Below are 27,849 nucleotides of genomic sequence, written 5' to 3' on the forward strand. Positions count from 1 at the left end.
AAGCATAAAGCAGTACAGCACTAGTGCTGCTGACATGACTGTTCAGTCACATCCTTATCCGAAAACTCAACTTCCTCCAAAAGGAGACATTGATCAGGCATTGGACACTAACATTTATTTATTTTTCCTTCATAAAATATTACATATTATATATCATATAAGACATTTAGCTATCTCTTATGTGATGTCGCACAGCAGAGCGACACCACGCAGGATCCAGTGGTCTGGTGCCTCCATGGTAGGCAACACCACCGCTGTGATGTAATTCAAGTCTGTGCGCCTTGGTTTTTTGTAGATGGGGCAGACGTACAGCTTAGGATCCGGGGGATCAGTGGAGTTGATGGCAAACATGTGGATGACGGGCAACGCTGTGAACAGCACTTTGGGTGAAGATTCGATGAGATGGGTGTTCTTCCTGTCCCAGCCGGCGCCTTCCAGGTATAGACCATAGACATAAACTCCCTCCTGTTGAGGAAAGGCATTTCACGTCTCAGGATCAAAACTTTAATGCAATGCCAGACCAAGTTTATCAAGTATTTCCATGTTTTTTTGACTCACTTTAGGCGAGGCTGTGATCTCTTCCATTGCCTGCTTTAGCACTTTGTTGTGCAGGGTGACTGTGTCCAGAGCCCATCCTTTGTTTGCCCTTGTTACTTCTTGTCTCATAGCCGTCAGAAACCCTGCAAACATTCCCAGGAAAGACATTTTTATTATTACAATGAAATCTGTTGGGATTAATATACAAATGTACCTTTCTTTACAAAAACTGTTACTCACCCTGTGGATTAAAGAAACCCGTCATCCAAAATGTTTTGGGTCTTCCTTCAAACACCCAGCTGTAGAACTGTTTGTTTCTCTCCAGAAGTTCTGTGAACCAAAAGCCCAGCGTGGATGACTCCCAGGAGATTTTCCTCCACAGGTTTGGCACACGGGCATCAAAAATATTGTCCAGGGCATCACGGAGATTCTAGAAGTCAAGTACAGATATATATAAAAACTGTATTTTGCACTTAATAAGATAAATACACAAAATAAGGTCAACCAATAAAAAATGAAAATCGAAATACAAACTTATTGACGTATTGAAGTTTGTATGTAAAAAAACAAACAGTCAAGCACTGATGTTGATGTGAGTAAGAGCATGAATCAGTGAACTGACCTCACTCATGATGATAGTACCATCAATGGCCAGCTTCAGGTCGGTCAGACTTGTGCGCACCACACCGATGATCCTTTGCATTCGGTCCACCTCCTGACGTAGGAAGATGTTCATTGGGTTCAGGATTCCCATCTTCACCAGCATGGCTTTGACCTTAAACGATGAAAAAGGTGCAGTTTAGATTTTAGCTGGTGCAAGAATTGAACGACTGAACAAAAATCGAACAAACTGACCTCGTGTGGCACGTAATTTGGGGGCAGTTTCTCCAACATGTCCTCCGCCATGTTGTAAACAATGGACTCTCGAGTTGCTCCTGATCCCCCTCCACTTTCCTTGGGCTGGATATTTGTGATTGTGTCGAGCACTTCAGCAGATGTGTTCGTCTGATACCTAACCAACATTAAAGCAAAGCATGAATGCTATGATAGCAATAATACTACACACGATACGCAGCTGTGTGACAAATAGTTGTAGGATAATGTTTCCTTACGTGATATCAGCATTAGGATGCAGCCCCAACGCTTGGGGTGAATCCATAGTGGGCAAGCTTTGAATGTATTCCAGGTACTCCTCTACTGTCTTGCACACTGGAATTTTGTAGCCCGTGTAGAAGCAAAATGAGGGATCAAACATCTTCTTACTGAACCACACCTGTAATGAAAAACACCATCCTCATGTACTGTAACATCAGATCAAATAAAATTACTGATCAAGGCGGTGAACGAAAGCAAAAATGTGGTTATTACACGTGCAAAACACTTGAGTAGGCGTTTGTCGTAGTCATCTGTAACCCTTCCTCCATACTGCACCTCAGCTAGCATGTATCGCACAGTTACCCAAGACACATCCTGCAGGGAAAAAAAAGCACAAAATGATGAGCGAGAGCAGACGTTAAAAAGATCTTTAAAGTCAGGCCGCTGTTGCTGAATCTTCACCTTCTTGGGGCCGCAATCATCCAAGTGTCTCTCGACAAACTCAACACTTGCGGTGAAATCTGCGGAGTTGAACTCATACGGTATGTTCCAACCTAACGGCCCAAATTTGCGCCGTTCCTGCACAGCGGTGTGGAGGAAAGCCACGCTGTACAGCATGGGCTTCCACATGGGAAGGTTGCTGACTTCCAGCTGGTTCTGTGAAATTCCTACAAATGTTCGTTTCAGGCCAGCGCGCACTCCCTGGGGTGGATCGTTCGTAAACTTGATAGAGGACTACGGATTGAGAGGTGAGAAAGAACTGCTCTGAACCTGCAAGTACTGTATATAGGTTCACCACAGTATTTGAACAAGTTAGGTCAGGTAATTACATAAAATAACATAGAAGTTTTACAAAGTGTCACCTGTAGGAGTGTGATGGAGAACAGATTGTGTGGTTCTGTGGTGATCCACACCCTGAAAGAATCATGCATGGTCTCTGCTGTTGAGATAGTTTCTAGCAGCTCATCCATAAAGTCCAGCCCCAGGTGGCAATTTTGCAGAAGGACCCAGCCTCCCTGTACATACAGGTCACAGATCAGATGACACAGTCAGCCATGCCTTTAAAAAGTACTCATTCATAGAATGTAACTAAGAACACACACCTGCGACATTGATGTCTGAATAAGCTTCCTTGCGTGCACCTCTTGCCCTTGCCCCATGGATATAGCTCTGCATTCTATGAGACACGAGTGTAGTGAGATCATGACGATTCTTTAAAGTTCAGATGAGAAGCCCATAAAAAGTTGTAGATTTAATACGGCAGAAAACTCACCAAGCTCAAGTTTCTTAGCAAGTGCTTCAATTTGCTCAGTGGGATCTGAGCCCATAGAAAGAAAGCATATTAGAGGGGTGCGAGGGTCACTCTCCTCCCATGTGCTGTGAAGGTTTAGGAGGACCGGCTCAGCAAACCTCATGCCCAGGGACTCTGCTACATACTTTCTGGCTTGAGACAGGGTACGGTCAGGGCACCAAGACCTGTGACATAAAGAGCGTGTAAGAATATTCACTATCATACTGTAAGCAACACGACCGGCAGCAGGAACCAACCTTATTAACAACAGTTTATGGAAGACATCGAGGGAGTTGTATTCTGGGATGACACCCTCCTCCGGGGCATCGAGATTGACCCATGCTTTCCAGGGTTTCCCGTTTTGAGACACCTGCCAAATATGACAACATGAATAACTAAGAACACGTAAATGGAGGATTCACGCGTATGATTCACGGAACGTAAGCTCGCCTGGTTTATGATGTTAGTGAATTGTGACAATTTGCTGAGTTCCACCAAGTTTAGCCACACCAGATCCAGGATCCAGCTGAAGGGCTTTGGGGGGCAGGTCTTCAGGTCAAGAGCTGCGCCACCTAATTGTACATTCAAAGTAGTTATCATGTTATAATATGCTATAAAAAAGTGCATTAAATCTTTCTGACAGTGACAATTATCTTACCTTTAATGAGGATCTGAAATTTGTTGTGCTCTATTACTTTCTTCTGCAAGTCAATCTTGAGGGCCAGCAAGAGTGTGAAGATGAACTTGTGGTTTTCATACAGGCCTCTCACTGTATATCTGAACACCTCGTAAGTCAGATGTTCAATGATGTTAGCAATTCGCTTTTGAGTTTTGGAGGACTTCTCCGACCTGTAAAAGCATATTCATTAGAGCATCAACTGTAAACAGAGCGAGTGACAGAGTGAGTGTGCAAAAATGTGACCAAGTGACAAAGGCTGGCTGTTAGAGTGAGCAATGGTTCACTTAACTCAGAGTTAATTTGTAGCATGGTGTGGAATATAAGGTTCATAGTACAACAGCTGTCACAGCCTCATTCCTCAAGTTCAAAACTAAACGAAAACAAACAACATTGTTCAAAATATGCTTCTTAAATCAACTTTGATGAAACCGTACCTTGCCAATGACAGGTCAAAGACTTTGAGGAACTGGCCCAGGGAAGTCTGGTACATGACGTTGACCATGCTCATTTCTGTGATAAGGAAGTAAAGGATGCTGCCTCGCGAGGCGACGGGACGATATTCTGCCTGAGCTTCGTTGATCTTCAGCTCCGCGTTTGCTGCGACAGTGAGCTTTGTGCTAACTTCAGCAGCAGTTTGCTTAGTCACAGTCAAAATGCTCATCATTGAGTCATCATCAACCAAGGAACCTTCAATCACACAAACAGAAACACATTACTTTTAAGAAATTTCTAGAAACTGCCATCAACCTACACTAGTAACGATTGTACCTTTTGTGCTGCTGAGTTTGTACAGCAAGTTGTCTTCCAACTCTTGCATCTTTCTCTTATTGGCAGTTACATCCTCGATTAGTTTCAATCTTTCTGCCTCTAGTTCCTGTTAAAAGAATTAGAATAACTTAATGGTTCTAAAATTCAAGTGCAGCCCAAGGCACAATCAATACTTCATAATACTGTTATAACAAGGTAATATTGATAAAAAAAGAAACATTGATTCAGCTAGCTGACATAATGGACTAGTCTGTCTGCCGTGTACCTAAAACACTTACATATTTCTCTGCAAGGATGACACGACCGAGCAGCTGGTTCTCCAGGCCCTTCATATTAACAGTGAAATCAATGATCGATGTCTTGGCACTGACTTCTGGAGTGTATGCTGGATTAGGCAGTTTGGTGGTTATATAAAGCTGGAAGCCATCCATCACATTCACCTCTTTGTCTCCCACTTTAACCTGTACAAAGACAAAAAGCCCTGTAATGTAACTTTTCTATAAAAGAACAGATTTTAAATCATCTCATAAAAGATCCTCTCTTCTGATTTCCACTAACTGCATCACATCACATCATCACATTTACAGAGTTTCCTGATGGACAGTGAAGTGAACTGCTGCGATCTATAACTGCTGTTAGCTAATGTTAGCTCAGTTTGTTAGTCCGTCTGCTGAGATTGTGACCTCAGAGCTCCAGGGCAGTGTTAGTGTTTGTACCACAGGCTGGGAAAAAGAAGTTTTTAGGCCGGGGCATAGGGAAATGCTGATAGGGAGCAGAGCTGGTGTCATGCCTGAACACTGGACTCAGCTTTAAGGACTCATTTTACAGTTGTGTTGTTGATTTTAAGTGGGTATTACAGCTGATCTGACCTTGAAACTAGTCCCAGATTTAATGAAGTTTTTCTCAAGGACATTGTCAAGGGCCGGGTCCAGCTCCTCACAAACATCTTCAATAAGCAGTGGGCGTCCCAGGGAAAGACAATCTTCCAAATGAGTGCGAAAGAACTTGTGGTTGAGTGATGTCACCTGTAAGACAGATTACAGATTACTTCCAAACTACATGTTAACCAAACTAAACTGGGTGACAATGGCACGACTCCACTGTATTTCACTATGTACTTGGAATGAATTAGCCTTTTCTTTTTCCTTAATCCAAGCCTTTCCCTGAGTCTGGGGATCGATGAGGAGGGGATATCTTGTTGCTTTTGTGACGATGATACCATTCTGCACTGACAAGTCATCTCCAGGGAGTCCTTGAAGGTTCCACTCACTTATCTTAAACGTAAACAGGAGTGTGAATGTGTTTCATCACATGATTACTTCTCTTGTGCAGCAAATATTAAAGTAAAATTAAAATGAGTTCATGTTGTTCTTACAGTGGGAGGATCCACCAGGGCAGAAATGAGGTTGAGGTCTTCTGTAAAAGGGATTTTATGTCTCCTGAGCTCAGCCTTCCAGATGTCCTTCAACAACATGTCACGGAAATTCTGGTTGAATGGCCCGCAGTAAGACAAGAAGCCAGTGAGCTGGAGCACGTCACCGACAAGTCTGCCGAGGACAGAAGCAGATGACCTTATTTAAAAGCTTTCGTGATTAATAAGCTGCAAATCTACCCTGACAAAGCCAGCCTAACAAATGTAGCCCAATTTTTATGTGTGCCTTATTAAATTCAGTTTTACCTTTTGATTTGTAATTTAAATTCTTTGCTTTGCTCTATCCAGCGAACTTTTTCTCCACTCAGTCCATCAATAAGTTGGGACGCAGCCTGCATTTTATTCTTGCACATCTCAGCACCATCCAGCAAGTCCTGAATAACACAATATTATTATTATTATTATAAGTGTTTCAAATTTTCAAGTTCTATCTTATATCAAATGAAATATAAGAAATGTTTTATAATACTGAATCACACCTGTTTCTCTTTCATAGCAGCATCACATTTGGCCTTCACTTTGTCAAACTCTGCTTGCTTTTCGTCCAGCTGAGCCTCAGCTTTACTTAGCTCATTATTAGCCGATATCAGTTTGGTTTCCTGAATGGCCAGGTTAGCCTGGACACAGATAAATAAACAGAAAAGAGGTAAAGAAATTATCTATTGCTTTGAGCTAAAGCTACCATTCCGGCATTATTCAACTAAGGACATCTTAAAAACAGTCTGTTAACACAATATTAAAGTACAATAGTGATCTAAGCAAGATATCCATTAGCTGCCATGATGAAGATTATATTTACCTTGAGTGGCAGCACTTCTTTGTTGATGCCAAAGAATGTGGCCATAGCCCGGGTCCATGCCAGCAGACCAGCTACATTACCACACACTTTCTGGGCATTTTCCATTGTGTAATCCTCCATTTCAAAATATGGCTTCAGCAGTTCTACCATTTCCTCTGAAATTTGGTCCTTTGGGAACTGCTGGAGGGAAATCATGAAACCAGCACCGCTCATAAGCTAAAGAGCAGACAAGGAAAATTTGGCAAAAGGGAGTCGTTAGTAACTTCACAACAACATTGGCACATTCATGCATACTAGAATGTACAGACAGTCACATCTCTCTGTATGGGTTCACAGAAAGTGATTACAATGTGCTGGTTGTGAGTATTTTTGTTACCTTCAGTGCTTCTGACCATGATGGTTTAAGACAACCTCGTTCTGGATCAAGAGTGACACTGTCCACATTCTTTTGGAATAAAAGCAAGCAGCAGTCCATGATCCTCATGATCAGATGTGGAGGTTTGGCCAATTTTCTCACAGTGGCAATGTCAGCAGGCTTGATGGTCTGTAAAGATTTTTCAAGTAGATCATGATATGTACTATACAGCGGATGATCCAAATACACAAATATGTTCCAAGTCACACAAGTCTCACATTTAGTGCAGCTTCAGCGTCTTCTAAAGCCGGCTTGGCAGCCTCTAGCTTCTTCTCCGCAATTGCTTTCTCTACCCCGATTTCATCCACAATTTTCTGAGCTTTATCCTTCACAACCTGGACCTCGTTCTTTATGATGGTAGCAGCTTCAGCACTGACTGTCACCTCTGCTACCACCTATATTAATGCAACAAGAACAAGAGTCTTTTATCCAGTTTTTCCAAAACCTGGGGCAGATATTCATACTACTGTGAAAAATATTTACATAAATCTCATTGACCAAATAATACAAAGTTTTCTTCCTCTACATCAAAAGTTCTTGTGCATGGTTGTGGGAGACTGGTGCCTGTATTATTATTACTTACCTTGTCAGCTTTGACAGATGCTACAGCCAGTTCTTTTTCCTTGACTTCAAGCTCTTTGGATAGTTGAGCCACAGACTTACTGGCCTCCATGAGTTTGTCCAACCCTGGCAATCAATAACACCTTTTAAAATCCTTTCCCTGAATAGATCATGCAAAGTTGTCCATACATGTAATTTTTTTCCCCTTACCAACATCCATGCGCTCTGCTAGTGTGTTGATATAGTTGTGTTTTTCAGTGTACAGTGTTTTGTAACCATTTATAAAAGATAAGTAGGATTTAGGGGTGACATGAGTTCTTCTTCGAAATCTGAAACATGAAACAGCACACGACTTTAAGTTCATGTAAAATATGTCTCCAGTGTGAACTTAGATTTCATTTGCATGTTATACCTTTCAAAGTAGCTTTCACAGGTATCAGACACTTTGTCATGATATGTACCCATGGTGGTCACCACAGAAGCCTTCACTTCATCAGAGCAAACCATCGGAAACTCTGATAAGAAATAGTTAGACACAGCCACCAGAGCCTCATTGGGCCAAGGGGTGAACCAGTCTATGGTGCAGCCAGAAATCAACCCTGGAAACTTCATAGCTCTGGAGCGAAACTTCTGTCCCACCTGTCAAGGAGAGTAGAAGGAATAGAATTGAAAGGAGGATTTTTACTTACACAGGGACACGTGTGTAATGTAACAGTTTATAGTAAGCATACCCGAAACGAAACAAATAAAGGCAATGAAAGAAAGAAAAAATAATGTAAAAAATGCAGAGAAATATGAAGTAAACAAAGTTTGAACATACTGGTGAGAAGCAAAGAACTACATGCAGATTCTTTTTGGACCGGGATATGAAGTAGTCATAAAGATTGTCGAAAGTTGGAGGAACACGAGGAAACTCCTTTTTCATCACAGCGATCAGGTTCTGGGTGATCTCTTGTATCTCGTCTTTAGCGAAAAGGTTGGAGACCTGCACACAGTTAATTCAAAGTGAAGTAATCAGGACCTCTAACAGCTTTCCTTTGAGTATTTTTGAACTTTATTGTCTAAATGCAGACTCAGATGGTTTGGGTGACCATTGACTGGGGCTTCAAAGACATCAAACTTTTACTCACCTCTCCAGAAGAAAGAACATTGTTGAGGTACTCGAGGAAGGCTTCATCTTTTATTTCATTATCTGTAAAGATGAAGGTGATGCCGTGTCCATCTGCCCCAGCTGTTTTATACAACACTTTCAGGTCTTCCATGAAATTATTTATGTTGTATGTTCTGATGAGAAAACAGAGAAGTGTAAGAAACAAATCCTCAGTACATCCTGTGTATTGTCCTGTAAGGATGAATGCAGTAAGACAAGCTAATTTCTCTGTCATTACTTTGTCAGTGTGATCTGAAAGATGCTGTATCCAGCTATGTATGATGCTAAGCGAGTCAGACTCTGTTTCCCAGATCCTCCGACTCCCACAAGCAGAGCGTTACCATTGTCAGTTCGAATGATTCGCGAGATCTATAGGAAGGAAACTCAAATAAATCAGGATTATTTATAGTTTGTTCTAAAGGTTGTGTATTGATACAGAATGACTATTAGTCTGACCTTAACGAGATGAGTCATGGCGTCCGTGAAGAAAACCAGATCTAGGCTGGAGCCTCTCACAGTCTCATTGTGCTGGGACTGATACATTATCAGCTTTTCTGATAAAAACTCAAAACTTGGCACCTGGAGGAATGTTAGTTTGCTCAGATTACTGTGACAGTTGTTTACATCTACAGTATCTTTCGTGCAATTGTTTAAATAAAGTCACATACCAGTTCATAGATTTTGGGGGCATCAAAGCAGGCATCATCGTCTTCTTCTCCAGTGGGCTCAGGAGCATCTCGCAGGAAGTCCACAAAGTATGGCTCAGGATGAATTTCTGGGACAAGGTCGGGGTCAACGTGCTCTTGAATCACACGAGTTACAGCCTTCTCAAACCACTCTCTGTCCTCAGAGCAAATAAACCTATAGCAAAACAATGTTTCTGTTTGTCTTTTTTGCCATTTCTTGTTGTATTTAAAAGTAGACTTACTGTACATAAGCACTGTACCTGTCAGCAATCACCCTCGTACATTCACTTTTGAAAAGAGCCAGGAGAGTGGGGATATCATTACACTCCTCGGACTTAATGTTTAACATTCCTTGCCAGATCCTGGACAGGTCTCTCAAATTGAAGATGTAGTGGAACTTGGATGGCGTAGGAAGCATTTTTACCTGTAATGTAAAATTATCAATTCAGGTCATGCTTTCATTAATAAATGAGTCCTTATAATCCATTTCACATCATTTTTCAGGCATTTACCTTTGTCCACTGCCATAGAATCCTCCCAGCAGACACAAGACACATCACCATATCTGAAATCTCGGGCTTGAAGTCTCTGCATGTATGGAAATATCCACAGCCGATTACACCTGCAGAAAAAGGGTGTAAAATAACAACTGAAGTGTTTCATATGACTTTAAATGAGCAGAAAAATGAATCATTTTAGAGACAGCTACCAAAGATTTTATCAATGGATGTGTTGGACGGCAGAGTACAGTTGAAGACTGTAAACTGTCTCTTCAGTCGTTGTGGGATGTCGTTCCTCCCACCACCAGGGTGAATCATGGCAGCCAGTATCTGTACGTCTACAATGTTGGTGAAGTCTCCTGGCTTGTCCAGATTGTACATGCCGTTCATTTCCATCATCTGGCGCACTATCTCGTTGGTGATCTGGTTGGACAGTCATACATGGTAGTCAGACTGAACATGAATAGAAAACATTCTTCTATAATCTTTCTGTATACAGTACCTGATCTCCCCATTCATTGACAACAGGCATGTTGATATCATCAACAAAGACTGTCATCCTGCGTCCTCCTGGGGGTCCATAGGTGCTGCCAATTCTTTTCTCAATGTAGCTTTCCACTGTTCGCTGTAATGGCAAAAAAAAAGTTTAGCACTGTACAAAACCATGCATACAGAACATGGCAAATATTCTACCTGGAACATCAGGGGTTCTGTCGCTGATGAGAAGTTTAGGGACTTGAACAGGTCTGTCTCTGGATCATATGTTTTTGTGTAGCTTTTTATCATCACTGTCTTAGCTGTCCCTTGTTCACCAATAAGCAGTACAGCCTGTAACACAATATTGATATTTTATAGCCAGGTCTTCCATATGTTTTATTCTAAAAGGTATGTCTAAAAGAGACATGTTTACTTTGCGTTGCTTGGCAATAGTCTCCAGCAGGAATGAGGTTCTTGTATTGTCCACATTTGGCACAAGGATAGAGGCATAGTCTGGCACGAGGTCAGTCGGATAGATGTACTCCCCAACATGGTTATTCCAATGACACCACTCACCTGAACAGAAGGTGCCATACAGTTAGTCATGTGCGCACGATTAACAAATACACACTGGCGATATTTAATGGAATAAATTAGTGTACCGTTTGGATTGACCATATACTCAAACATAGTCTCCCCTGACTGTATTTGAGGCACATCAATGCTGCTTTCATGCGCTCTGATGTAAGCCTCCAGTTTGTCTCTATCCTCTAACTCCAAAAGGGCTCCCAGACTCCACATCAGGCAGAAGACAAAGAGGCGTTCAAGTCGCTTGCTGCCGGCCAAAACACCTGGGTCCTTGGTTGGGATGAGGCCCTCCAGCAGATTCACAGACTGTAGATAGTATTAAGATAATTCAGTGTTTCATGAAAGTTTAGAGCCATCATCTAATTGTGTATACATACCTGCATTATGTAGTTGCATTCCAAAAGCTCCATTTTGGGTTTAAGGTTCTGCCTCATAAATAGGTAGGCGTCCCCATATATCTTATCGTATAAACCCATAATGCTCTCTGCCTCTTGTGCATTGCGCTTGTGAGCCCATCCCTAGAACACAAAGCCAACGTTCCACCTCAGCACTTAATTAGAAAAGAAACATTATTTGTCTCTGCTAATGCTCTCTGCTTTGATGATTTGACAAAACAACTGTACCTGGAGTATGGGCTCCCAGCTAAGAGCTGAAGAGCTCATGAAGACCATGCCCACCCGGGACACAGTAGCAGGGGAGGCATTATCCATGTTGTGCACCTCAAACACCAGCTTGCAGGATGGACTCATGGTGATGCGGTCACCATTAGCCAGGGTCAGTGTTTTGTTATCATCCAGCACAGAATTGAGGTTCTCAATCCATATGGCGTCTACGGGGCCATCCAGCACGATCCATATGAACTCCCCTGTAGTGTACACATTTTACAGCCATCACAATTCGATCCTTGGGTAGTATAAGAACATTTTTATGATGATTTGTCACATAAATTGAGGAATATTAGTTTGAATGTGCACTAAACTTTGTGTGACAAACCTTTTTTGGCTTTAAGTGTCCTCCTCCACAGAGTGGAAAAGATCCCATCTGTCCAATCATTGGTAGCTGCATCAAGACGACCGAACATCTGTGGAGCAGTAATTGCTTTGGGGTTCATGCGCATCTCCCTGTGTGGGGTTCCACATTCACTCAAAGCTCGCATGAGAATGTTGATGACCGTGGTCTTCCCAGCTCCACTTGGGCCCAAAGTCATCAGGCCATGGCGCACTCGTGAGGCTTCATAAAGCTGTTAGTGACAGTAAGATATCAGTGAGGTACAATAACTTCCTCAGGCATAAAAACACAACAGAAACTTAACATGCAAAAAATGTTTTAATAGTACCTGAACCAGCTTGAGGTTCCATGGTGGGTGGTTGACAATTCCAGCAAGTTCAACTTGATGGGCAACAGCAGCTTGAAGTTCAACATATGTACTCCCATCCAGCTGGATACCAGGGAACAGGTCATTGATCAAACTAAGGAAGAGGGGCTCATCCTCATCCACCTGAAACACACAGAAAGATTCACATACACAGTATCTGCTGATAAACTACAGTATCTCCATTATCCCTGATGGTCTACACTGAGTTCCTGTCATACCAGTTTAGAAAGGTTCATGTCACGCAGCACTCTCATGACAGTGCTGGACTCTGTGTCATCTGGCCGTGCTCTTTTACAGGCCCCCAGTGTTCTTAACACAGACAGGATGTTCCTCAGGCCAAAGTCATAGTGCACCTGGACACATAGCAGAGGTTGTGTCAGAAGGGCAATAATTATTCAAAGTTATTAAGCACTGGCCACAACATTCTCACCTGTTTTGTAAGTTGTTCTTCACACAGTTTATAAAGGACAAAGAATTTCTGGGCTAAGATGACATTGTCATTGAATCCACAACTGGCTAGTTTGACTCTCATGATGATCTGCCAAAGACAACAGTGAAGAGGTGACGTCTGTTAGGACTAGAATATTACTTTACATAATACTTTAGAGGAAAAGCACTTTTTGCCCACCTGCCGGTCTGGTACCATCATTGATACTGTCCTGAATTGCACTTTTAAGTTTTCAGGAAGTTCCTGGCGACCTGCATATCCAGGATTCTAGACATGGAATGACAACGCATTATCTAGAGTAAATTTTATATGTTCTACCTAGTTTTAAAGTGTTTCTTATGAAGATTCCTGTCCATCTGTGTATCTTACCATTGTGATAAACAGGCCAAACTCTGGATTCAGATCCACACAGTCTCCATCAGTAAAGATGAAAGTGCTTTTGTGTTTCTTGCGTGCCATCAGTACAATGTAGATCTGCTGAGCAGCAACAGAAAGCACTGGGAGGTCGATTCTGTTGAACTCATCAAAGCAGCCCCATGACCCTGACTGTGCAAGGCCTGCAAAAAGAATTCATCATGAGATAACTGGTACTGATTCCACACTGTTGGATGAATTGTTTCATTGTCAGGGATACCTTTATATATCCTGCCAAGTCCTCTGAAGTCCATTTGGTCTGAGCAGTTGAACACCACCACATACTTGCCGAGGCAGCGACCCATGTCTTTAGTGGTTTCAGTCTTCCCGGTGCCAGCCGGCCCTGCGGGGGCTCCTCCCATGCTCATGCCTAAAGCCTGGGACAGTGTGATGTAACACCTGCAGATAAAAAGCAGTTCTCCCATTCAACTTAGAAATTAAACCCTGTGTGAAAACTTCAGTTATCAAGTAACAAAATTAAAGTCCTCTTCACTTGCCTGTCAGTCAGAGGGGTGATTACCAGACGGTCAGTGCAGCCTAGGAACTCATTCTGATAAATGAAGTCGACATTCGTGATGGACACAATGACCTGATCCAAGTCCTCCCTAAAGTAAAATCTGCTCTGCTTCAGCCATTCAAAGTCACTGATAGATTTTATACGCATTTTTACCTGAGGACAAAGTAGGAAGTCAATCTGAATGTGTTACATACACGACAGTAATAGTCAGTCAACAATTTGAAAGAATCCATGACATGAATAAGATTATTTCAAAGAACCTACTAGATCATTGAATATATCACTCTGGTGCACGTGAATTGTGACGAGTGTCTCATATTTGACCCTGTCAAACTTGCTCAGGTCGTAGGTGGTTTGTTTAATGAGTGTGCTGAGTATATTTAGGAATTTCTTTTTGGTGAAAGGCATAATGTCCTTGTCATATTCAGCATTTTGCAGTGCCTCTTCCGCATCTCTTGTCCAAAGCATCTGGATTCCCAGCAAGCCCACCTAAAAAAAAAATTAAAAGCATCTAAATGAAATTAACTATCTAAATGTAACCTGAATACATGAGCTAATATACATTAGTTGTCATGCCATGCTGTACTAGAAAACAGCTAAAGGGTATTCACACCACAGGATTATCATTTTTGATATTTCACTACTGTATTCCAACCTGGGCTTGGAAATCGTTCAGGAAATTCAGGAGATTGAAGTCTTCATCATTGATCTCTAAATCTGAAGATTTGATAACAGAGTGTAACGAAGCCTGCTGTTGTATCAACAGCTCCCCCAGCCAGAGCTCCACTGCTCCCTGTGCAATGACAGGTTTGTCCAGCTGAAACCACAATACAAATATTTACTTGACATACAAAATACATGTGCAGTTAAGCTGCAACAAAATGCTTTATAGTAAGAGTAACATGTGCAGGTCAATATTATATTTCCGTTTTGCAAATGTAGAATAACATTACAGTTATAATTTGCAATTGCAAGTAGGACAACATACCGGTAGTTTCTCCCCCTCTTGTGAAATAACAGCCAAAATCTTGTCATACTCTTTCTGATGAAACTCTGCTTCATTAACATTGTCAAACACACCGAGTAGATGCGACTGAAAAAATATTAGTAGCTAAAATTAGTACAGTCAGTACTCTGAAAAGACTCAAGATTCATGTGCTAGATTTTTCATCTAAAAAAGCAGTTAACAAGAAAATGAAAATTCTCTGTCACAATATTAAGATATTCTGAAATATTTTGGCATGTTTTGGGATATCCTGCAAGAGTTTGAAAAAAACATAAAACAAAACTTGTATTTGTTAAAATAAAGTGTCTAACCTGAATTGTGTGAGAATCGCTGGCTTGTCCAAGGATTTCTAAGAGGGCCGGATCAGACACGAAGAAGAACCGTGGGAACAGGAGCCTCTTTTTCTCAAGGTACCTGTTGAATTAGATCACATTATCCGTCAAATTTAGCAGAAAAAAACTATTGCCTGTGTCGTTCAGGGCTACGTTTTATTAACCCAAATAAAATTTTAAAAAATTAAAATGGTTGAATGAAAGACATTAAAGCGAAAATAATTTAGAACCATGAAATACAAGTACAAGAGTGCTTTGGTTTGGAAAACACAGACAGCAGCATTTGTAGAAAAAATAGGGTAGGTTCAGAATATTTTTTTTGTTAATCTTTTTAGCCCCAGAGAAATTAAAAAAAAAAATTTGACAAAGCTTTACCCTGCAAGAGATTTTTGACAGAACTCGAGCTGTTTCTGAAGATCTGGTAGGAGCTCTCCTAGAATTGGATCACACACACAGCATTCCACCACATTTGGAACTTTTTGGGCTCGTTGCATGATCGTGATCCAGGACTTGTCAATGTTCTGAAAACGCTTTGCTTCCTACATTAGGAAAAAATAACATATTTTTTGTATTTTAGTAAGGAAGGAAGAGCTCAACATTGCAATTTTCAGAATGTCAATAAGGTATAATGACTATACCTGTGGGAGGTCTTTGGCAATGTCGCCCCCAACAAACACAGCCTCCAAATAGATCCACAGGTTTTGCACAATAACCCACTGTTCAATGACATCAGATGATGTTGAAAGCTTTGAGACCCAATCCTGAATCTCTGCTTTGTAGAAGGCGCTATATCTGTAAATGGACACAAGTTTCAGTACAAGACACTCTGTGTGCACTGTCTAAAAGGATAGCTTGAATAAATAGAGCCACCATTATTTGCATTATTGCATTATTATTAACATTTGTTAATAGTTACAAGTCAGTGTTTGCTCTGTTGTACCTGTTGCTTAGCAGTGACCCCAGCACCATCAGACTATCCTCCAGGATGGTAAGGATCTCTGTTGTATCTGCCGCTTTCAGCATCAGCTCTCCTCTATCCTTGAATGTCATCAAGGTCAAAGTCTGACTGGACCACACTTCTTTCACTTGTGACAACTTGGCGTCAATATCCTTCTCCTTCACAGCTGATATGCAGATGTCCTACAGTATAAATGCAAAAGAAGTCAAGCTCAGGAGGGTGAACAAAACAATAAGATTAAATATTGTGTTGAGAAATTATTATTAATTATTAATATTTAAGCACACTATCCAAACTGCCAGCAAACCTCAATATCATCCTTGTACTTCAACAGAGGTGCTTCCATGATGTTCTGCAGTGTAAAGGTATCTGACTCCACCTCAAATTTGTGCCCAGTCAGGTCTGTGATTCGGCCCCAGTGCCTCATCATCATAGATTTGTTTGCCATCATCTCAAGCAGAGGGCAAGACTCACTGAAATCATCAATTGTCTTCTTCAGGTCTTGGAAGGCTTGCCAGTCCTTCAATCCTTTGGGCAGCTTTCGGCACCTAGAAACAGGAATAATCATTCATGTATATGTGTAAAAAAAAAACACAAACAGTTGTACTTTCTGTTTTTTATCTACTTTTAAATACTTATAAGTATAACTTTTTTACAATTTAGATAATATTGTATTAAGTTTGGTAAAGTTTACATAATGGCTACTTCATATAAAAAAATCACAGTGCACTGCAAACTATCTGTAACAGTAAGGTGAGGAGAATTACAGAAATACTTAGTTTACCTGTTCTGAAATTCCAAAAGTTCTGAATTGATCTTCTCAATATCCACATCTGTCCACAGAATGCCATAGTACCCCTGAATCTTACTCATCACTGCATCATACAGGCCATAGAGTTTCTGTAGCAGATCAAGTTCTTTTCTGAGGTAATAATGGGAAATCATAGATCTATTAGTTGAAATTCATTATAAAGCACCATAAAGATTAACACTGTAACATTTGATAAATTGTCATTGTTCTGATAATGTAGGGTAAACCTTTGAAGAGTGGTTACGCACTTTTTCTTCTCTAGACAGTCATAATTTGTGACTGGCAAGCCAAGAAGCTGCTCCCCGGAGGTATATGTGTTGAAATTTTTCCACAGCTCTTCAAATCTAACCTGTTTAAAATGAATATGTATTAAATGTATTAAAAATGCACAACATTTCATCCACTGTGTCAGAAAAGCAAAGGTAGATATACTTTTTTACAGCCCTTGGAGGTGAGGTATTTAGCTAGTCTACATAAATAAGAATTCATTTTTGGATTGGACAGTAGTATTCTCCATCTCATTTTGTTAAATCTTTCTTTTTTCACCTGAGTGACTGGATTTAAAGCATTGAGGTCTGTATTAAAGTGGGAGATCTAAAGAAATTAGTTTTTATGATTTCAACCTTAAACTAAACTTTCAGTGTCCCACATGCATGCAGTATATGGCATTTCTACTTGTTTAAATGCATTTTATATATCTAACAGTGACAAGCGTTAGGACTGTATTAAATAAATCTACAGTGTTACCTGAAAATTCCGTAGCCTGCAGCTGGCTTCTTGAGGAGCTATTCCGTCGGCCATGGGGCCTTCCTGAAAAATAAAATGATACAAGAACTGATTAATACCTCAAATATGTTGACTGAAAACTGATTACACTTAAGGATTTGCAGATTACGTACTGAATCATACTGTTCCAAAAAAGTGCCAACAGCATTTTGAAAAGTGGAAACTCCCTCCAGAAGGTTTTGTTTGAACATGGGCTGCATACGAACAAGCTCATATTGCACTGATCTCTGGGGAAATAGACAACAGAGATCAGTTACAGAAGAACACATTATAAATCCCAAAAAATATGCATAAATATAACAATACTAACAGCTTTGGTCTCAAGCTTTTTGAAGGACTGCCTCAGATTGCACACACCCTCTGTTTCTCTTTTGGTCACCTCATCATATTTCGTCAAAATTTCATAGGCTTCCTGTAAAATATAACATTGTTATTATAACATATGGATCAAAAATTTAATGGTGGTGAAAATCACAATCATGGCAAACAGTCCTCGATAACTTTCACTAATAACGCCTCAATGGATCATGCAAAGCCAGCTCAGTTTATGTACACACTTACAGCCTATATCCTTAACTAAAATATTGTTGTGTTCATACCTCAATGGATATCAATGTCATATCGGTTTGTATTTCAGCATCCCGAAGTTTTGACAGGGCACCCATGGTTTGGCGCACATCTTCCATATTAACCACAGGATGAGAAAGATGTGTGAGATATTTGTTAAAATTTATGTTATTGTCTATCATTATCTTCTTGTACCGCTCCCTCAGGTATTTGCACAACAGTTTCTTCCAGGCTTTGGTCTCAAGTCTCAAGGTCACCTTTAATGGTTCTGTGGGAAACAGATACATTTAGCAGTGTTGAATTTGCATTACTGAAGTCCTCTGATGCATACAGCTCTCAAGCTACAGGTGATGACATGACCAGTAGAAAAAATCGTCTTAAGCTTAAAACTTAAAGTTTATGTGATTGAGGTCAAGGACACATTATGGCTACCTTACCTGTTGACAATGCGGTAGTCCCCACAGCAATGATGGGTTTAATATCATCAATTTCTTGTTCAATTGCATCGTAGTGCTGAATTTCAGCTTTGATCTGGAGCAAGGATGGTTTGGTGTCCATGAATTCCTTAAAAAAAATCATAATGTTACTTGTTAAAGGAAAAATAAGTTAGATTTTCTCAACAATTTAAAACAAGCAGGAACATGCAGGAAATCAAACCTTGACTTTGAGGTTCTTGTCCTCATTACAGAGTGCTTTGAAATGATTGAACCGCTCTAGCACTTCAGTCACTGGTCCTTTCTGGGAGCTGATGGCTAATTTCAGTATGACCACAACTTTTTTGATGTCCTTGTTTTCAACAATTCTTTGATGGAAATTCACTTTTCCTCCTAAATAATTAAATTAATAATTCAAATTAAAAGTTTTTTAAAGGGCTGCATGTATATTGACTATACTCTTAAAGCACAGAGATCTACAAATGAACAACTTATAAACAACTTATTTAAGATCCACACATTACCTTTGTTTTTTGTGGAATCTTGGCTATACTCCTGCTGCCATGAAACACCCTTGCTAACGTCCAACACCAACCCAATTAGTTGTTTTATGGTCTGTTGGATCTCATCTAAAGTTGGAGTCATTACCTGATAAACAAATATCAGTGAGTAAAACAAAATTCTCATGTGAACTGGAATCAGTAGATGAAGAGTGGAAACTTACCACATCAGGTTTAACCATCTGGACTTCAGATTTGAATAGTGAGACCAGATGAGACTTCTCGAAAGCACTAAAATAAACATTGGTTGAGTTTGAGCAGTAGGAGATCATTTTTATTACATATTTATCTTAGATATTGGCCTTTTTCTTTACATGCTAACAAACACAGACTCACTTACTTATTGTCACACATTCTCCTTTTCATGGTCTCCAGCGATAACTTGGTTGTTTTGATCAGTGCTTCTAACACCCTTGCAGTGAAGTTTTCATAAAGCTTCCTAAACTCCTAGTAAAGTTAAGATTTTTATTCGAAGCATTAACACATTTGTTGATATACTGAATACAAGATCAATGTTTTGGTGTTACTCAGTAAACATACCCTTTCAAATTTGATCGCTTTCTCTTTACCCTTTCCCTCATCTGGGATCTCTGTCTCTCGTTCTCCTGACGATCTCGTACTGCTCTGGCCTAAGTTGTTTAAAAAAAGGTCAAATAAAAAGGAAAACGCACATACATTTATCAAAATTTTGGGTGCTCTATGACTGACTCAGTACCTGAATTTCTGATGTTCAACACGTGATCCAGCTCCTCCACTGCTTCTTTGACACGACCACATTTGTAGTCCAATGTCTTTGTCTGCTCCTTACATAGAATCTAAAAAAAAGAGATATATTTAATGATCTATGAACATCTTTTAACGTTGAATGAAAGGACATTAATAGGCAGTAAAACGGGTCCACACCTCATTATGTTCAATCAGATCCTGCAGTGAAGACACCTGACACGATTCTGGGAGCTCAATCATCACAGTCTTTGAGATGTCTTTAAGGACCTTATCAATGTGTATTTCATAGATATCTTGCACCTGAAATAAGAAATACGAGCAACAGTATTTTTAGAAAGTTATTAATAATCATTCTCATAAGCTCCCCGTCGAGATGCGTCTCGTTTCTGACCTGGGCCTTTTTAAATCCAAGCTAAAAACCCACTTATTTAGGATGGCTTTTAACACCCAGTAGTATGATGACACTTTTATCATTTCTTATTCAATTTTGTTGCATTTTATTGTTATTATTTATTGTTTTTTTGTTTTGTTTGTTTTTTACCTATTGTTCTCGTTATTTATTATCTACTGTAAAGCACTTTGGTACACCGAAAGGACTGTTGTAAAGGGCTGTATAAATAAAGTACATTTACATTTACATTCTGAACTAGGAATCAAACATAGTGGATGATTTTTTAAAATCTTTTTCAGAAGTTAATCTTGGTATTATATTATATCTGAAAAGGAGAGATTGCTCCGTACTTTTTTTCAGTACTATACCTTCTTTGTGATATGTTTGAGCTCAAACAAAGCAGTGTCAACATTTAGGAAGAATTTGTCTAGGAGGAGGGATGACCAGGTGTGCAACACTGACCCATGGCGAAGCGCAAATTCCACCTTTTAATTTATCAAAAACAAATTCAATAAAAATTAGAAACAATACAAGCAATGATACATTTAAAAACGATATCTCTTTAAAATATGATATCCATGAAAATGTCTGTGCTGTATTTACAAACAGCTTACATTTTTTATTTGTGAATCCATCAAGTTGGCACATTCCTCAGGTATGCTCGCACAAGTAGACTCGTAATCTGCCAAAATGGTCTATAAAAAAGAAAGAAGGAATACAAGTCATTTTATATTAAGGTAACCCATCTATCTGTAAAAAACTATTCTGTGATTTACCTGTAGTCGGAGGTGATAAGTGTTTAATTTGCTTTCCGAGCTGACCAGGCGCAAAGCCTGCTTTGGAACCTCCAAACCCATCTTCAACAAACACTTTGCCTCCCGAATGACCTCAGTGATTTTAGGATCAAAGTTGGCATAATATTTTTTAGTCTTTGGGTGACGAACCAGCAGTGTAACATTCCAGACTGTTTTAAACAGAACAATAAGAGGGAGAAAGTATTTTAAATGATTAACAGAATCCTATGATGCAACATAACAAAGGAAATGTTAGCCAGGTGGAGTATCAACATATTAAGTGAGAGCAAGAAAACCAACCGTAATCCAGTCTTGACACTTCCTCTATCCACACGCTGTGGTAAACACACTCGAACTTCATCAGCGCTGCTGCAGTTAGATTGTACATTTTAACCACCTCTTGTCCCTCTGGGCTGCGCAGGATGTCAGAGTTTTTCTGTTGATGACAACAGATACATTCAATGTTCAAATATTTCAGGACAATAATTTGAGACAACACCTTTCAGTTGGAGAAATAAAGGCTTACTTGAATGTATAATATGGGTTCCTCTATTTTTCTGTAGAGGTGCCTGGCCCAAACAATCCTTCCAGCCACAGGACTCATATTTCTACATAATGGGGGGTCATTGCTCTCTGTCTCATAGAGCTGCGAAGAAAATTTATTGATTTGATTGATTTGAGTGTCCATGATGACAATAATTTTACTTTATTCTCAGTATGTACTCAAACATGAAAAAAGGATACCTTTTTCACAAACTCTATTTCTGTGGCATAATGCTGGAGAATGAGACCCAAGACTCTGGAAATTTCTGGGTCAAGACAGGGAATGTTCAGCCCCTGAAAACTACAAATAAAGAAACTTATAAGACCTGTGCTAGAGTATATGATGCCAAATCATTCAGTTGAAATAATTACAATAGGGTGCAATTATTACATTATGCCACTATACTAAATAAAATAAAAATACTGACAGTTTCAGTAGACATAGTGCTTGCTGGGATGAGATGATGTTTGAGAACCATGAACTCATAAATGCCACCAGCTGGTTCTGTAAATAGAGATACCCAAATAATAAGAGAGAGGGAGACAGTAGAAGCTACACCACAGATAAATGTAAACAAAAGAAAATGATACGTACCTCTAGGTTGCTTATTTGAACCATGAACTTAGCAAAATCCATTTCAAATTCAGCTCCCTTTGGAGCCAGCATGTCATACTGCTTCCTTTTTATATTCATGGATACTGTGTGGAAATTTCTCGCCAGAACCGCAATGCCCTCAATATTTGATTTTCCGAGAGATTCAAATGTCTTGAAAACTGTGATTATTTGTGTGATCTACAAAAGAAAAAATGTTTGTTGTTACTTGGCAAGGCCTGGTGGTAAGAGTGGGTTTTAAATTAAAAAGGTTACTGTGGACTGCACCTTTTTGAGTTGTTTGCATAAGCTCTCAAACTTGCTGAAAATAAGATTCTCTGAAACCTCCAAGGGCTTCTTTACACGGTTTTCAGCTGTCTGTTCCTGGAAGCAAGTCTGATACTCCTGATACAAGCAGACACAATCCTGCCAGAAAAAAAAAACATGAATGACATGAACATGAACATGCCGAACATGATGACGACAGCGTGTTATATTCAGGCCTCATCAGTAATACCACAGATGTTATTCTTATATGTGCAGTGATGTTGCTAGGCACGTGTTCTGCCTTTGATACATTAAAACCTGAAAAGATGCATTACACTTTTTTCTCCTGATGATATCACATGTGAACAAATCTGTGCTAAAACAAAATATTTCATTTTTGGTATTACTTATGTGTCTCTTTACTTAAGGCCAGTGACAGAGGGTCCAGAGCAGAGGACATACAGGTCTCATATCGGTTCGAAACAGACTTGGTAGTGAACAAGCGTACTGACTAATTTGGTGTTTTTAGCTGAGCTAGAACACAGAATATTCAGCTAAAACATATCGGTGATGCTGTTTTGCTCTCACTGTTCTCTGTGAAGTTTTCTGAAGTGATCAGCAACAGGCGAATCAGCTTTAAAAGACACAGATTTGCTTTGTAAATAAGTGCTCTTCTGTGGATCCAATTTATGCCAATGTGAAGTGTGGTTCATGTGGATTTCGACAAGTAACTGATAAATATTCTAGGCAGGTCTACATTGGCATGTCAGCAAAGAGACTCTCAAGAGTTAAATTTGAGAATTTGGTTGATGGTATGTAAAATGTAGACCTTTTCATTTACACCTTCATTCAAACAGAACGGTAAAAGTACTGAGCCAAAGAGAAGAAATGTGCCTTTGAACTAATGAATGTATATGATTTTGTATGTAAAAAACATACTAAATTGATCTGTAGTATTAGTAGTAATATTGAAAACTTATCAACATGACAGCAGGTGTGTGCCATCATCACCTGCATTTTCCTGATGAGGTCTTCAGGATCTTGGTCCCATATTTGCTGTGTGCCGTTGACAGTAATATATGATCTGCATGCTGTAATCATCTGATTTGTGACCTAGATTTTTTTTTTTTCAGGAATGGAATTAGTTTCATAAATTAAACTGGACCTTAAGATTTTCTAAACTTATTTTATTTTCCTGAGACTCGATACGTCACACTTACACTGATGAACAGACGAGATATCTTTTCACTCGTATTGTAGTACAGTGAAACGGAGTAAATCATTTGTATGGCGCTGATGATGTTCGGCACGTTTTTCATTATGGTTACCTGAAATCACATCATATATATCTTTACATTATATATAAGACCTCTGTGGAAACAATTATATTTCTATTACATTATATTACAAACTTAGCTTAATACACGATGCAAAATCTTTCATATTACCACTAAACCCATTGACTCTTAGTATGTAATACTGCCTATCCAATCGGAGACTTGTATTCTTTCTAATCAGATAGTAAACACACAATTGTTGGCTAACACAGGCTCAAGAATTTGACGAAGGTGTGGGTATTGTCATTAACTTTGTTGACAAGTTTAACCCTGTCTGAAACAAATCAGTGTCCTAAACTCTGTCACTGTTTCCTCATAAACTGTGCTTGAACCACAGCTATCCTCTTCCAGATATCCACTAGATGTCACTGCATCTAACATTTATAATCCACTGTTACTGTTGTTGTAAGATATCTGCTACTGTATGAAGGTTTTAATTTGCCTTACTGTAAAATGTCACCAGCACTACAAAATGAGTATAGAATTATGAAACGGAGAGATTCTCAATCATCACTAACAGTTGCTACAACCTTTCCTAGGCATACATCACATCAAATTATTCACACATACCGGGTCGCTGTTGTAAAGAGGCTGAAAGACTTTCTCCAGTGTGCTCAGGAATTTCACATTGTCTTTTGCCTCATTGACACAATCTGTTATCCTGTTATCCAACTCCTGCCACATCTGCATCAGTACATGATACATGGAATCATAGTTAATTTGCATAATCATAATAACTGTATCTCCACTTAAGAATATCACATAATTTGCACAGACAGACAAACCTGGTAAAACACTCTATAATAACTTTGTGTGTTACTTTGTTGAAGTCTAATATTCAAGCATCTGTACCTTCATCATCTTGGATTTGCTGATATGGAGCACCATCAGCACTGCCTTACACTCCGGGCTTTTTATATGACTGATAATGGAGTTGAATCTTATAGACATTTTCTTCCAGTGGTCTAACTCAGTCAGTGGCCCACCAGTATCAACCCCTTTCCTCAGTTGATCACTTTCTAGCAAGATCTTATGATTATGGATACAAAGAGAGATTACAATTTACTTCTACAGAGCAGCAATTCAATCAGCTCATCTACAGTGAGACACATTTAGAAAGTGATTTAACATTTTACCAACCTGTTCGATTTGCTTATACCACTGCATGAGAATTTCCTCCATTTTATGCACCATGTCAACGTTGGCAGCTGCAGCTTTCATGTCCTCAAGGGAGGCCAATTTAGAGAGGTCAACATCTGTGACTGTAGTCACGTGAATAATACTCTCATTGCTCATCTGAGCGTCTGGGGTACAAACAAGAAAGACAAAAGTATAAACTACTACTTCATGGCCACTGTTTGGTTCCAATAGTATCATTGTGGACAGATAATGCAACAAACTATCGTCAAAGTGTGAAAATTATGCAACTAACAACTGAAAAAAATGACTTACCCTTTAGGGTGTTAAGACAGCGCTCTATGGTGTACTTGAAATTCTTTATAAGTTTTTCTCCATGTTTAGACTTCTCTAAGACACCCCAGTTTTGCCCTGTTTCCAGAGCTGGTAGCACGAAGCTCAAGGCATTCATTGTTCCTTTCAGGAGGCCATCTCTGGCATCAATCATTTTAAAGAAGATTTCCTACACATCATCAAGAAAAGAACATCCATTCAATATCTACAATGAAAACTTTTACTGTTACATATAACTATTTTAGTCACAATGATTATTATGTGTTACAGCCCTAAAACGTATACATACATACACACTTGACACATATAAGACTGTCTTACTTCATGGATGTTTTCTGAAGTGACAGGAATGTCCACTCTAGGCCGTGTGAAAGAGCAGCAAATGCCTGTCAGGCAGGTCTTAGACAAATCGGCTATGAACAGCCTCAATATATTTTTTCCTTTGGTATTCTTAGGATTTGTGTGCCCGGATTCTGAAATGAAATCCAAATGAATTTTAATGAGATGGAAAACTGGAACAGACATGTAAAATAATTCACTGCTGATATCAAAAGTAAATAGAATCAATTAAATTTCAGTAGACTTGGTTAAGACTACTTCCCCAAAATGATAAAAATTACTCATCTAAAAATTGAGCCATCCTGTCACATACAGTAATCAGACCCATGGATCATCTCTTACAAATACATGTATCTGACCTGTGAATAACTCACTGCAATAATTTAGTTAAAAAAGAACTTGGCTGTTTTTCTTTTAGATTTAGATTTCTGATATCTGGAAATTCAGGTTAGAATCTGTAAACAAGGACTATTTTGAACCAGTCTTAGCCAGCGACTAATAATCTTTCTATATTATGCCTACCTGTTGCTGGGAGTTCACACGTTTGATAGACAAAGGAAATGGTTTTACAACCTCCTTTTGCGAAGAAATTATCAAAAGCAGCCAGCTGTTGAGCACAAAGACAAAAAATGAAACTCACATGGTAACACAGGTGACATTAAATCAAAAACACAATGTTCCTGTCTCTGTCTTAAAAAGAAACAGAAGGAAGAAAGCCACAACGGTACTGCATTACATTATGTCATCAGAAACATTCCCGAACATCCATAACGTTATTTCTGCATTGTCCAATCCATTGGTACTGTAGTTAAAAAAAAGTCAGTGGCACACAGAAGACCAATATGATGAGTCTTGGCAATCTGAAATGTTTTTGGTCACATCATAAACCTTTACAAGCAAGCATATGATAGTCAGATTGAAAACAAAACGTGAACTTAAAAAAAATAAATTGTGGCTGCATGGACAACCAAACTGTCCAAAACCACTGGAAATGATTAATCACCTCTCTGATAAGATATCCTGTGCATTGTTTTAAAAAAAAATACACGGACACAACTCACAGATGAAGAATCTGAAATAAATCCCTCCACTGCTGTTGGCTCCAAGGACAGCCTCTCAGCCAGGATGTTAATCATGTACTCGTGTGCTGGGGTGAGGAGCTTATCTCGCTCTTCTCTCGTCTGTTTGCATTGGCCCTGAGAGAGACAATGGTTGTAAATAGTAGGGCACAGTTAAAAAAAGCTTTACCACACCATATATATACATAGACTACATGGACTTGTTTACTTCTTGTATATACTTGTATGTAAGCCTTTGTGTGAAGGTGTTAAATCCATTTACCAGAGATCCATGATTGTTTGCCTTCAGATTAGGTGCATCCATCATGAAGAGCTCAGGCACCAAAATCACCTCCTTACTGCTGAAATACTCTGTTCTGTTGTTTACCTTCTCTGGAATAAATAAATAAAAGAAAACATGCAGTGTAACTGGTGGATCTAGCAAATACTTCCACTTCTATGAGGTGGTAATATATGTAAGCTAATAAATAAGTGTGTTTTTTCATTTTTTATGAGGTGGTTATATATGTAAGCTAATAAATAAGTGTGTTTTTTCATTTTTTTTATTTAAGCTGACACACTTTAAACAGGTATAACATATATCTGACGTTATCTTAACGTTATATTAACGTTACATGTATGTGGGGACGGAATATGATGCACCCTAACGTTCAACTAGCATTAAAAGTTAACGTTGAAAACGAGTATCAGTTTGTTTGTTTTTTCTCCCAAACACGCTCCCAGCTCATTTAAAGTTTAATAAAAAGTAATTATAATTTATTGCGATAGCTGTCAAATTAATGCTAGCACTGACAGTTGGAGGGACGTTAGCTTTTAACCGCTAGCCGTTAGCAAACTGAGTCAGCTGACAGTTTAACATTTATTAAAACTATAATTTTCAATCCTTACCTACACTCACCACCTGATATAGATGCCCTCAGGCCACATTTTCTGTCTGTTGTTGTTAGAAAATATGTTTTTTGACCGCTGACAGTGCGTTGTCGTTGTTCGTCCAAATTTAGCCGTCCAACTGTAACCGTTGCTAACCGTTGGTCGTTGATGGTTGCCACGCGACCTGTCCGTTAATTTAAATGTCGTTTAAATCTCAACGTTTCTGGCCAATCTTCAAAAAAAAAAAAAGAAAAT

At 39.3% G+C, this 27,849-nt stretch overlaps 1 protein-coding gene across 3 annotated transcripts; it reads right to left on the reverse strand.

The window, feature by feature from the left end:
• Positions 1–100: 100 nt before the first annotated feature.
• LOC104931426 (dynein heavy chain 8, axonemal) lies at positions 101–27,782 on the reverse strand. 3 transcript variants are annotated; one of them, XM_027289229.1, is made up of 92 exons: positions 27,613–27,782; positions 26,987–27,096; positions 26,707–26,826; positions 26,168–26,252; positions 25,628–25,779; positions 25,289–25,475; positions 24,977–25,140; positions 24,689–24,865; positions 24,407–24,520; positions 23,720–23,827; positions 23,511–23,612; positions 22,521–22,658; positions 22,236–22,433; positions 22,069–22,145; positions 21,842–21,941; positions 21,624–21,743; positions 21,398–21,533; positions 21,080–21,267; positions 20,918–20,998; positions 20,672–20,788; positions 20,090–20,212; positions 19,902–20,001; positions 19,727–19,815; positions 19,527–19,633; positions 19,351–19,417; positions 19,151–19,274; positions 18,850–19,019; positions 18,630–18,756; positions 18,225–18,460; positions 17,936–18,037; positions 17,739–17,852; positions 17,587–17,649; positions 17,088–17,188; positions 16,813–16,950; positions 16,336–16,576; positions 16,011–16,210; positions 15,709–15,862; positions 15,446–15,609; positions 15,050–15,152; positions 14,721–14,825; positions 14,388–14,549; positions 13,997–14,221; positions 13,713–13,885; positions 13,436–13,614; positions 13,171–13,358; positions 12,982–13,068; positions 12,784–12,891; positions 12,572–12,706; positions 12,315–12,476; positions 11,972–12,218; positions 11,602–11,843; positions 11,356–11,496; positions 11,053–11,284; positions 10,824–10,966; positions 10,607–10,741; positions 10,416–10,538; positions 10,123–10,336; positions 9,926–10,035; positions 9,674–9,837; positions 9,396–9,588; positions 9,184–9,306; positions 8,966–9,096; positions 8,708–8,861; positions 8,398–8,562; positions 7,990–8,216; positions 7,788–7,906; positions 7,600–7,703; positions 7,235–7,411; positions 6,978–7,145; positions 6,602–6,817; positions 6,282–6,419; positions 6,049–6,176; positions 5,746–5,917; positions 5,489–5,644; positions 5,240–5,395; positions 4,649–4,831; positions 4,371–4,476; positions 4,037–4,289; positions 3,582–3,772; positions 3,374–3,495; positions 3,181–3,293; positions 2,906–3,108; positions 2,736–2,809; positions 2,496–2,648; positions 2,095–2,367; positions 1,906–2,007; positions 1,650–1,810; positions 1,393–1,549; positions 1,160–1,312; positions 778–967; positions 559–680; positions 101–465 (listed from the first exon to the last, which is right to left on the reverse strand). In XM_027289229.1, the coding sequence occupies exons 2-92, from the start codon at positions 27,029–27,031 to the stop codon at positions 178–180; spliced, it is 13,578 nt and encodes a 4,525-aa protein (XP_027145030.1). In that variant the 5' UTR covers positions 27,032–27,096; positions 27,613–27,782; the 3' UTR covers positions 101–177. The 3 variants fall into 3 exon arrangements, with proteins under 3 accessions (XP_027145030.1, XP_027145028.1, XP_019109781.2); XM_027289227.1 differs by having other exon boundaries at positions 26,707–26,841; positions 27,623–27,781; XM_019254236.2 differs by having other exon boundaries at positions 26,707–26,841; positions 27,613–27,781.
• Between the last annotated feature and the right edge of the window lie 67 nt (positions 27,783–27,849).

This window comes from Larimichthys crocea, chromosome II (assembly GCF_000972845.2).
Source record: "Larimichthys crocea isolate SSNF chromosome II, L_crocea_2.0, whole genome shotgun sequence".
NCBI lineage: Eukaryota > Metazoa > Chordata > Actinopteri > Sciaenidae > Larimichthys > Larimichthys crocea.

Excerpts from the sequence above, each read along its gene's own strand:
- LOC104931426 (XM_027289227.1), bottom strand. The coding sequence starts at position 27,031 with ATGATGGATGCACCTAATCTGAAGGCAAACAATCATGGATCTCTG. Across the intron at positions 23,828-24,406 it reads CTCTTTACAACAGCGACCCG|GTAACCATAATGAAAAACGT; the intron begins GTATGTGTGAAT and ends ATGTGATTTCAG. Across the intron at positions 6,177-6,281 it reads CTGCTATGAAAGAGAAACAG|GACTTGCTGGATGGTGCTGA; the intron begins GTGTGATTCAGT and ends TGTGTTATTCAG.